The sequence below is a fragment of the Triturus cristatus genome, chromosome 3_2 (genome assembly GCF_964204655.1).
Source record: "Triturus cristatus chromosome 3_2, aTriCri1.1, whole genome shotgun sequence".
In the NCBI taxonomy this organism is placed as follows: Eukaryota; Metazoa; Chordata; class Amphibia; order Caudata; family Salamandridae; genus Triturus; species Triturus cristatus.
In genome coordinates, this window is record NC_140584.1 from 1,194,067,836 (window position 1) to 1,194,080,205 (window position 12,370).

Consider the following 12,370-nt stretch of genomic DNA (forward strand, 5'->3'; position numbering starts at 1 on the left):
GTAATCGTGGACACAGACTAGTATGTCCGCTGGCGGAGCATTGTCGGAACGGGGAGGACCCACACCATGTGCTCTATCAATCCTGAACTCAGTATCCAAGGGGTTACCCAGGATGTGATTGGAAATTTCACGCACATATGTGAATATATCACCGGCTTTTTCATTGGGTCTCACTTCACGGATCCGTACATTATGACGTCTGGAGCGGTTCTCCAAATCCTCTAGGTGAGTCTGGAGGTCCACTTGCTGGTCGTGTATGCGAATAATTTCCTGCTGCAAGAAAGAGACCTCATTGTCTCTTGTGTCACTTTTGTCCTCCAAGGCTACCACTCGTTCCCCTATGCCGTCCATTCCTTTGCGGACGTCTTTAAGTTACGCATTGAGGTCTCGCTTCACAGTGTGTAAGTCATCACGGAGGGCCGAGAACAAAGATTCCAAGAAGGCCCGCGTTACTGGTTCCTCCTTAGGGCCACCCATTGATATCGAGGCGGTGTCGTTCTGCTTTGCAGGATCCGATGTCGCTCCCCAGCGAGCACGCAAAAAGTTCTAGGAGGGACTTGCTTTTCTTCCCCCGCGTGGAGGACATAGTGTTGCCCAAGTCGGAAGGGTACGTGGAATATGGCGGAGGCTGTGTGTCACTACGCAGCCCCACCTGGACACTTGGAGGAGGCACCAAGCTCGCTAGGAAGTGTCCTCATGGTAGCATTGCGCCAAGCGGTGAAGTCACAGGGGCAGACAGTTCCGATGTAGTTACCAAGGGCTCCCACTCGGGGCCAAACAGTGCGAATGGGGCGGGGATGTGGGCACTCTCAGATCAAGGGCCGCCCGGTGCCAGCAGAAGTAGGGGACCACCCCAACCACAGTGTGGTGGTAGCACTAAGGTGGACTATCCAGGCATCCCACTGAGGTGAGCAGTCTGCAAAATGCGTGGATGGCAAGGCCTCACCTCCTGCTCAAAGCTGCTGTCCCGGGTCCCGACTGGCTCCTGTAGTGCAAAATCACTCCACTGTTGGCAAGGCATGGGCACCGGCACACTCCCGCCGGGCCCTCAAGGTCAGAGTCACGTACAAGGGCTTCAATCGCCCCAATGCGGTATGCTGCTGTGCTTGTCTGGGAGGGGGTTAAGCGGGGGGCCACCAGCCCAACACAAGCCGCACCCGGGCCTAGCCGGGCCGCCTCTGTGGAGCGCTGGGCCCCACCCTCGGCGGCCACCTCCACCGGCGGTCGTGCTTATGTTCCTCCCGCTCTGGCTACGAGCTCAGGGTCTATGCGTCTGTGCCCCCTATGGAACGCGGGGGCACCAGCCAAAGGTCTACCAAGGATGGTATGGGCAAACAGCAAGTCCCACAAGTGGCAGCAGAGGGCCCCATGAGAACCATGTCGCAGGGTTGTCCCAGGCGCCTACACTCTCCCTCAAGGGCCGTCTACACCTCAGTGTGGACCCGCATGGTGCTCCGGTCAAGGGAGGCCCCCGAAATAGTCCCCCACGCCTGCGTCTCTAGCTGTTGGCCACTATCCGACGGGCGTGGCCACTGGGTGATGGGCAGTTCCAGCGATGCGACCGCGCGGCTAATCAATCGCGGTCGCCGCCGGTTGTGTCTCCCCGCACTGTGTGCTGCAGCGAAGAGGCGGCGATGAGATTGCCCCACATTGAGAATGCGTAGCGAAGCACCAGACTGGGCGCTGCCTGCCTCCGGGCCCCTCCGCAGCCACGCAGGTCCAGTGCAGCCCCCAACTTTAGGCCGCAGCTTCACCTCTGGTCACAGGCCTTGGTTCTCTCTGCGGGCGGCGTCCTCCGCTCCTTGCCGCTGTTCAGGAGGCTTTCACGAGCAGATCGAGGCCCGCCTACAAACAGCGTGCAGCCCCGTTCTAATTTCAGGCCCAAGGTCGGCTATAGATGGCCCTGGCCTGGTGCTTTCTCAGACAGTCGGAGGGATGCGTCTCACCTCGCCGCCATCTTGGCCACACCCCCTAGATATCCATATTTAGATGAATATTAAATGTGCATGTTCGAATAGAGAGGTGAGTAAAAGATATTACCAGCTGTTCTTGGCTGGAAAACTGGGAACAATTTAAAGGATGCAAATCTGAAAAATCAAATGTTTGAGAATCTGTTGTACTCACATGATGTGGACAATGAACATTACAGCAGGTACAAGCAGGTGGTGTTTATATTACTTTCCACCACCTTGAGACCCTCATGGTGAGCAGGCGCGCTTTACAAACCCTTGATTGATTGATTGATTGATTGATTGATTGATTGATTAATTGAACCGCACCTGAGATGTGGGTGGAGAAGCAGAGACAGAGAACCTGCTACTAGGTGTGAGCAGGTGAGATGGGCGGAGGTCACTCCATCCTCTGAGAATGGGGAAGCTGAATTTGGGAAGGGAACATTTTAACAGGTTTAGGCATCTGAAGTGAGTGGTGATCACATGAGGATGTTGATTGTGATCAGAAAACATGCAAACAGGCGCAGGTATGATAGGTTTTTGTGGGTCAATGCTCACCTGACGGAAGGTCGAAGGCACGGTTTCCTTGTGCATCCACCGCTTCACCCTGGGGTTCCACCGCCTCATCTTCCCCCGTCTCCGAGTCTGGAGGTAAAGAAAGAAGGAAGGGGCAAAGTGAGAATAGCGCCGGGACCCTGGCATACACGTTTATAATCATGTTACAGACAAGCTGATGGTATAACACTGCTGACAAGTTCAATACTGGTAAAACACAAGGCAATCTGTAGTTACATTGTGTGCTCACTACTGAAAGAAAGAGAGGTAGTACAATGAAGAACTCGTTTAAAAATGAATTATGGGGGATCTCGTGCTGTCCTTTCAAGGATTTAACTTGGCAATTTTTTGGACCCCCCCTACATACCCTTATTTCGTCTCAATAGAAGCCAAGTGTGGGTCACTGAGTCAAGGTGACCTAACCCACAAAGGATCTTCCTAACTCTAGGCAAATAAATCCTCCACACATCAACTCAAAAATGTATGTAAAATATCTTCACCGCAAAGTTCTCACCATGTTTGACATAATCAACAGTTCACTGAGTGGCACAGACCATGTTTTATAATTGCAGCTTATTTACACTACCTTTAAAGTTGAACTAAGAATACAAACTTCACCAGCCCAAAGCAGTGGGGTGAGACCAAGCCATAAAGCCACTGCACAAAGTGAAACAAATAGGGGAGAGGATGTAGCCTTACAGCTAGAGCGGTCGACCTCGAAGCTGGGGGACCGGGTTCGAGTCTCGGTAGCGACACTCAACATCCTGTGATTCTGGGCAAATCACTAAATCTCCCGTGCCTAACAAAAGTGAATGTGTTCTTCTGTAACGAAACTGGTGCTCATGTAAAGCGCTCTGATACCCGATTTCTTGCGTCTAGTTCGCGCTATATAAACCTCTGGGAAAAAAAAAATGCACTACAGCAATCTGAACACTCCATCTTAATCCAGTCATAGTGTGATTGGTTACTTGACACATACACACCCGAAGTTAAAAGTATTTCTCGTTCAAACTGCTTAAACTATATCATGGGTATTGTATGTACTTATGTTCAGATCACAAGGATGCACATCAAGCCCAGCATCAATGAGACTGTGATCTATTGCTGGAGTTTGGGGAGAATCTGTCAGTCACATCAGTGCACAGAAAAGTATGATCATCTCCTTCATCAGATCACTCATTCCAGGCATGTACATACAGTCTTTGAAGTGTCCACTCACTCTGCGAGGAAGCTTTGGAAAACAAGATTCTGTTCGTACTAGGAGAAGAGAAAATGCGCGCAAAATGGTGTTGCAGTCTAAAAGTAAAAGTAACTTTCCTTCAGTAGCGAATCTTTCTGGTGGACAATATATGCACCTGCAGATTTCTCACCTGTTGCATTGTCACATGGCCCATGGGGGCATTGTCGTCTTCTCTAAGTTAGCATGAGCACGCTGCAGATTGTCCGCTGCTTTGCACACATTAATACACACGTTTATTTTACAACTGCCTCTTTTGCCGTTTTCACATGAGAACCTATCGCTGTGTCCACACTGCAGGTTCCTGGGATGTAGTCTGAACATTGTGAGCAAGTTCGAACAACAATGCCCCTTGTTATTCTTTTCTGGTCAGGCCCTAGCACCTAGACAAAACATACAGATGCAGCTATGGTTTGTGAATACGTACTTTGTTCTTATGAGACTACATGGATAGGTAGCACACACTTGGAGAGGGACCTTTCCAGGGATAAGAGCAAGACAGAACCCATGATGTAAATCTACCATCTATAGACTGAGGTACGGGGTCTGCAGATAACACCCAGGGATCTTCTGAAATATAATCATTCTGCTTCTATACAAGGGGAGGGAGATTAGGCTATACTGTCTTTTTATGACAGTTCCTTTCACGATTTACGGACTAATTACTATGCTTACCATATTTGTGTTATGCATTTTCCTGCTTATTGTGGCACGTATACTGCATATTGGAGCACGTTAGTTAAAATACATATTTTAAATTGGTTCATGTCTCTGTCAGATCTTATTGTGGACTAGTACAAGAGTGCAAGCAAAAGGGTCTGTCTTGTCACCGCGATTCCTGAGAGAGTCGAGAGTGTTGTGTTCTGGGGTGTCTAATAATTTGTTCCTCTGTGTGTGAGTAGGAGGGCAAGTGAGACACTATAGCTAGTCGGTCCTGGGCTCATGGGTACTAAAGTGGTAGGATGACTCAGTCCCTACATATGAAGGTCCCATAATCTTATGCATAGTTCTGTGTTTGTGCAGAATCCCTGCAACATGGCGCCTCCAAAGTTTGGTCTGGTACTTATTCGCGAGACCCCTGAGTAGTGCTTGTGCAAGTCCACGATACCCTTGCATCGGTTCCCGGATATGTCCGTGGTGGGGGCATAGCCTCCTACATTTGTAGGGTACACATATTTCTGTAGGTTATTCAAGCTTGAAGTTTAAAAGGCTTTTTAGACCTGTTGCGCTACCATTTTATAGACTCTATTTGTTTCTACATTGCACAACGGGTCGCTATTCCGGCACATAGCCGGGCGACGGTTACTGCCTACCCGATTCAACTCATTGTTCCCAATGCAGGGGCTACCTTTATTTTCGTAGTTGAGGCGGATCCAGCATATAGCTTCTAAGTATTTTATTCTTGGGTTACATTTACAGCGGTAGATGCGAATTATAATTTCTTTCATGCTTATAAGGCAGTGTATCGTCGTTATGCATTAATTGAAGTTTCATTATCATCCTGGGAGCACACTATTTGGTTTAATGGCGCCCTTCCTCACCCTGTCTCCTTTGTTCGAATGGGCCCCTTGTCTATCGATGGGGCTACTTGGCCTGTTCTGGCTGGTTTTACACCACATCCCAATTATCCCAATGTTACTACCAATCAATCAATCAATGTATTTGTAAAGCGCGCTACTTACCCGTGAGGGTCTCAAGGCGCTGAGGGGAGGGGGGGTGCCGCTACTGCTCGAACAGCCAGGTCTTGAGGAGTCTTCTGAAGGCGAGTAGGTCCTGGGTCCACCGTAGATGGTCAGGGAGGGTGTTCCAGGTCTTGGCGGCGGAGCTAAGTCTACTATATACCTAATTGGTTCATCTTCATAGACAAGTCATTCAGTTTATGGCTTGTGCACTTCAAGCAACTCCGACTGGAGCTGCTCCTCCGGCACCAGGTCAGGGCGGAGGACTTAAGATTAGTCCCGTCATGATTAATTCTGTGATGGGAAAACATCCTCAGAATCATGAGGACCTGCCATTTTGGATCGCACAAAAAATTGAGCAGCTTGAGGCTGTATTTAGACATGTTGAGAAACACAGGATCCTTAAAACGATTTTGCTGAGTGGTCTGATTCCTCCTTTAGCGGACTGCACCACCTGGGGGACGGTGTTTGATTCGGTGTATACACTGTGTTTGGGACCCCCTCCATGAGCGTTCTGCCGAGCATTCTGAAAAAGGTACAGGATGAACACGGGGCTGGTCCAGCCCTGGATTTGGGGGTGAAGCTAGTGGGCATGTTCCATATTGTCTCTGATATGATTCTGGCCAGTATTAAAGGTGAAGCAGTTTGCTTGCAGGTGCGCCAACGTCTGGCGGCAGTGGCGGACACTGATCGGGAGCGACAATTGCCAATCATTATTGCGGATGTGTATACATCTTTGGGTCGCAATAGCTTAGGGATTCAACCATTTACACAGATGCAGAGTAAACCCCCTCCTGACAAGGAGGGTCGTCCAGTCTTTCCTAAAAAGGTTTGGAATAAAAATGTGCGGGAGTACCAACAGAAGCCTGGTTCTCGTGCTGGTTCGCCTCCACCTAAAGCTTCTGAATGTAGAAATGATTTGCGTGACCGCTCTAAAATTAAGACACCCGAGAGGTTTCTGGTTCCTGATCCTTTTTCTCTTAGTTCCTTTCAGGATTTGTCGAGTCTACAATTCAGCAAAGGAGAGCGACAGTATTGCAGACATGGTGAGTCTACGCAAGAAAGACATGACCCACAGCACCGGTTTGACGTAAAAGTCAAGCAGGAGGAACCACCTCAATATCGATCCCCATTTCAGAAGAAAACAGTTGCCGCTTTGACTGCAAAGTATGCCTCAGATGGTGAGAACCCTCCTCCTCGACAGGAGTTGGGCGGTAACCCTCCTCGACAGCGCAGCGGAGGTTACCATAGTGTGACAGACACTCCACCAGCGTCTGGAGGCGAAAGCAACTGACACTTTTATTACTGTTGAAACAGCTGACACTAACGTTGCTCCTCCTGATATGATATTTTGCTGGCAGAGGTTGATTGGCCTCCCCCTTTGTCCTCACTTCGTCTAGGGGTGAGGATGTTATTCTACCATGCTTATCACAATATGTCCTAGAGGAGACAAAAAATGGTAACGGTTTGGAGTGGGCCCTAGCCTTAGCTCCAGTTTTATATCGCAATCAGGCTGGTTGGGACAAGGATTCAAGAGTGCATGTTATTCCTTTGCGTTCTACACCACAGTTCGGGCTGGACTGTTCCCATGAGGCACAGGGTCAAGACTGATTTGCATATGGCCATGTCTGAACTGGGGTGGCGTGGTGAGCAAAATAACGATGGATTTAGGCCCAGATCTCTGTACTGGAGTGAATGTATGACATTGTTCTGCATTCTGTCCATCAACTGTTGTTTTTGCATTTGTCACCCTGAGTGGGACGGGAATGCTCAGACGTGAGTCCCGTGCTCTCCATGCCACTGGAATCAAGCTATCCTGGCTGAAGAGGGGTGAAACCCCGAAACCGGTCCTAGGATGCTTGATTCCGGTCCAGGGAAGGCATGGCTTGGCAGTTCGGGCTGGACTGTTCCCATGAGGCACAGGGTCAAGACTGATTTGCAAATGGCCATGTCTGAACTGGGGTGGCGTGGTGAGCAAAATAACAATGGATTTAGGCCCAGATCTCTGTACTGGGGTGAATGTATGACATTGTTCTGCATTCTGTCCATCAACTGTTGTTTTTGCATTTGTCACCCCGAGTGGGACTGGTATGCTCAGACGTGAGTCCCGTGCTCTCCATGCCACTGGAATCAAGCTATCCTGGCTGAAGAGGGGTGAAACCCCGAAACCGGTCCTAGGATGCTTGATTCCGGTCCAGGGAAGACATGGCTCGGCAGTTCAGCCTGGACTGTTCCTATGAGGCACAGCTTCAAGACTGATTTGCATATGGCCATGTCTGAACTGGGGTGGCGTGGTGAGCAAAATAACGATGGATTTAGGCCCAGATCTATATACTGGGGTGAATGTATGACATTGTTCTGCATTCTGTCCATCAACTGTTGTTTTTGCATATGGTACTGTGCCACAAAATGAATTAACTTGATTGGTGTTTTCCATCACAGAATACGAGGCAGAGCTCCCACACTCTTGTGTTTTTTGTGTGTTGAAGCGCATCAAACCATAAGTGTTAATTCCCGCGTTTTTTCACACAGGTGTGGGCTTCATATTTTGAATTCAATTGCGCTGTTTAAAGTTTTGACAGCTGAATTAGAATTTAGGTCTGCTGGATTCACCGCTCATTGCACAGAAGCGTTTTATTAGGGCACCCGTAACCCTTTATTGTTGCCAACTCAATGGGGTCACAACAGGCCACATAAGCCGGTGCAAGCAGGGTGAGAAAGGCAGTCAGCAGCCATCTTTGGTGACTCCGTTGACCGATCCTTCCATTACGGGGTCCATGATTGAGCCCATGGTCACAGGTTCAACTCAGCTGTTTATCCTTTCAAGGTCGATACACTGAGCACCATTAAATCGGATAACAAACGTCTGTCATTTAAACCAAGAAACTGTCTTGTGAGTGTCCATATGGTCTACACTCTACAGCAGTAGAGCCCAGTGGGTGTTGCGTGTCTGGCACTGCACCGTAACAATCCAGTGGTTGGAAAGGGTGGAGCAAAAGCCCCTTTCTAAATTTAGTGTGTTGTTTCCCCAGTGTGTTGTATTGATGTGCGGTCAGGTCGCATCTAAAGGTGACTGTAGCCAGACCTAAATCATGAAATACCCTGCAATAGTCCAGGTCACCTTTAAAAAGAGTACATCTGGGATGGCATGCTTACTTGGAATGGCAGACAGCATGGACAGTTCAGCTGCTTTGGCAAAGATCTGTGTTTAACCTGCATATGACAAGTTCAAATCTCGGCAGGGTCAACACGGCCTTTCATCCTTGTGACACCACTGCATTTGGTTCTAAACATTCCTGTTGTTTCAGGGGCTGAGAGACAGATCTGTCTCTGTAGTGTGCGCTATATAAATTGTTCAATCTAATCAAGTGGTGGTTTGTAGATAAGTCTCTAGAAAATACAGGCCCAGGGCATGTTTTCGAAGTTACCAGTGTCCTTTTAAATGTTTAGTGTGATTCTCTACGTATTGCCCGACAACAATGTGATGGTTCTGAACGCGACAACAATACATCATTCCTGATATGCCATAAAAAATGTGAGAAGTAAGGTTTAAAAACAATCAAGACAAAATCAGGATTAAACCTGAAAACGGTCTGTTTGGTTTAAAGACCCCTCAACCCGAATGTAAGTTCTGCACATTGTAGGCACACGTACATGGCATGACGATACTCTAAGCTTGAGCCGGTCTGTTTTATTGTCACTTAACGTGTGAGGTGTGGTAGAAAGAGGACGTGTGGCGTCAGGTCAAAGAATGGGACGTATGCGTGTGATGTCATAGGCAGAGAAGAGAAAGACATCTTTGTGGGTAATCACAGGCAGAGAGCTGCACAAGTGTGTGATGTCATAGGCAAGGGACAGGTCACACGCAGAGAATGGCGCCCCTTTGTGCTATGTGATCTAGATAGAGAGTGGCCTACCCTGGTGCTAGGTCCTTCAGGTGGGCAGACATGCACTAGTGCCCTTTCTCTGCTAATGCCATCAGAAGTGTACATTTGAAGGACTTGACAACAACACCCTCACACAGTTCACACACAACGACTCTACAACCTTATACAACCCCCTTCAATCTGGCTTTCGGAAAAGCCAAACCCCAACCACACGTCTTCTGTATCTTTCCAACTTCACCAGATCCATCAATCACAGTCACATATTGCTCATCCTCAGATGCCTGACCTGACTGGAGGTGTTTAAAGATGCAGAGGAGAGAATGGAGCTGGACAAGGTCTACCTGAGGGTGACGTGTACCGTCTTCAGAAGCAGTGAGTGTAGTGGATGTGGTGTGTGTTGGTGTCATTGCTGGAAACCAAAGGTGAACTCACATTTCATGTAAGTGCACCATGGCAGCGAAAATAAATGTGGCCCAATAGCCCAGTAGTGCAAATGTACTAATCAGTGCACATTTACACATGAATTAGTATAGTGCAAAGATCAAACTGCAGTCTATTACCACAGTGGAGCGAACTCCGAACTGCTCCAAGTGTGCATGACCACAGGCCATGGTCAGCGGGGACTGTGGATACAGTGTATTAACAAGCATTGGCATAGCCAATAGGTCTCGCTTTTGGGACCTTGTAAGTGTTTAGTTATCCAGCACAATATCCTTGGTGCAACAACATAAACTGTTGCATGGCTAAACACTTCTAAGGTCCCAAAGGCAAGACTTATTGCCTATGCCAATGCTTGCTCCTTTTGATAAATGGCTACTACTTACCTGAACGTAATGCTGCTGACTTGGTTGACGGAGTTCTAGCTCCACATACTTCGTTATAAAATGAAAAGAGATCAAGCCCTAGGAAAGATTTGAGCATTCCCAGTCGCAGATGGCATCGTTTGGGATAAAGTGCCATTTGATGTATATGGTCCTTTGGAAATTTTGCAAATTACATACGTCTTCTGAGTTTCTTTGAGGGAGGTTGTGTTACCTGAAATGCGCTCTGACGACTGGGATATCAATGCTGTTTACTCAATGTTTTATGATTTACAATATTACATTGTGTTTGATACTGTAGACTTGTATTTAAATTCTGCAAATTCTGCAGATTTATTTTGCTACCAACATTATGGCCATCACTTTTTGCACAAGACCAATACACCCATGCTGCAGAGTGACAGATCCCAGCCACAGGAACACCCCTGGCTGTTGCTGAGGTAGAAGACTTTGCTCTGTTGGAATTAGCCTGGGTATCCTGTCGTAGTTCTCTATTGGCAAGAGCCACACAAATAATTTTACAATGTATTATCTATCGGGATTGTCTTGCCATTCTTACTGCGTGTAATCTACAAAGAACTGGTTGTTAGACCTGATCTCCTTGGTGCGGTTGCTGGGAAAACTAACCGCCCTACTGGAGGTCAACCAGTTTAATCTCTCCACATTCCTTGGTGAGTTGAGGGGGACCGTACAAGGTACGAAGGGTAATGGATTGACCAAGATGGAAAGGGGTGACCACCTTAAGAAGTAAAGCAGCTTCAGTTCTGACGACCAGTTAGTCCAACAACATGTATGGCAAATGGACGTTCAGTGTGTGCAACTCACTAGCACTCCTCACTGAGGTAATGGCAACAAGTAAAACTGTTTTAAACATCAATTGACAGCAATGATGACGCTTGAAATGAGCACCCATCAAAAAATTCAAACAAGGATCCAAGTTTCACTGAAAAATAATAAAGGGAGCTGGGAAGATATTTGTGAGCCCCTTCAAAAATCTCAACATGATCAGGGATTTGTACAGGAATTCCTGGTCAGGAAAGCAGAGCAATACTGATAAGGCTGGAATGTATCCCTTGATAATGTCAACTGCAATCTCCTGCAGGGCCAGCAAGAGCACAAAGCGAAGGCAATCTTTTAAGGGATTCACATTCTGCTCTGCACACCAAGTTAAAAATCGACTCCACCTCCCCAAATAGATTGCCTACTGAGCTGAGAACTGTATGCCAACTACCTTTGTTGACAGCTGGAAGGAGCCCAGTTAATCCAACTCAATCTCCAGGCATGACAGTGAGGCTCTGGAGGTTGTGGTACAGAACCTTGCACTCTTGATTGGCATAGGAGGTCGGTCCTGAGAGATAGACAGGGGGGATACTGTAAGTGGCTCAGATGTCAGAGTACCACACCCCTCTCTGCCATGAAGACTTGGACCCAGTCCTAGTGAGCCTTCCTGGAAACCGAGGAATCAAGGGAGTGGAAATAAACATGTAGTGAAGTGGAAAGAAAATGCATGCCCAAAGATCACTGTTGCAAAAATTGGTGAGCAAGAACTCTAGACAATGGGCAAGTCCTAAAGAGATACACCTCAGGGATGCCACCCAGGGCAAAGATGTCATGTACCAGCTTCGGATGAAGGTGCCACATGTAGTTGGTAAGATGACACCAACTCAGGCTGTAGTTCTTGGTATTAAGAGATTGCAGACCGAAGACTGGCAACCAATCACAGCCCCTGCTGGTGTGCCCATGCCCAGGGTTTTAGCACCTCTAGACTGAGCAAGTGAACTCCACTCCTCCCTCTTTGCTGCTGCACCAAATTGTGGTCATATATTCACTATCAAGATCTGTGAGTGAGCACATATGAAAGGTAAGAAGGCCTTGAGCACAAGATGCATTGCTGTTAGCTCTTTTAGGTTTGTGTGCAGCACCTGCTTTTCTGGGGACCAGAAGCCTCTGATCTCCAGTTCCTCCAAATGAACACCCCCACCTGAAGGTGGATGCATCTGTCACCACCACAGTCACGGATGGTGGAGGGGAAAGACATCTCATGCTCAGGTGCACCTCCACTGACCACCAAGTCAAGTCCGCTACAGTGTCCCAGAAGATGATAATGGAATCCAACAGATTTTCTCCATGCTGGAACCACTGCCTGCAGAGGCACCACTGTACAATCCTTGTGTGTCAGTTGGCAAAGGTGCCCCGTAGGATGCAGGATGCCAGCAGACCGAGCAGTCAGAGTATCTGT

General features: G+C 48.0%; 1 protein-coding gene across 3 annotated transcripts in view; it reads right to left on the reverse strand.

Moving 5' to 3' along the window:
• SPEG (striated muscle enriched protein kinase) overlaps nucleotides 1-12,370 on the reverse strand; it is a 1,671,639-nt gene that overhangs the window by 1,254,327 nt on the left and 404,942 nt on the right. For all 3 annotated transcript variants that reach the window (XM_085650107.1, XM_085650106.1, XM_085650108.1), the window contains one exon: nucleotides 2,511-2,597. In XM_085650107.1, coding sequence (XP_085506233.1) covers nucleotides 2,511-2,597 — 87 coding nt within the window. The remainder of the gene's footprint in view (nucleotides 1-2,510; nucleotides 2,598-12,370) is intronic.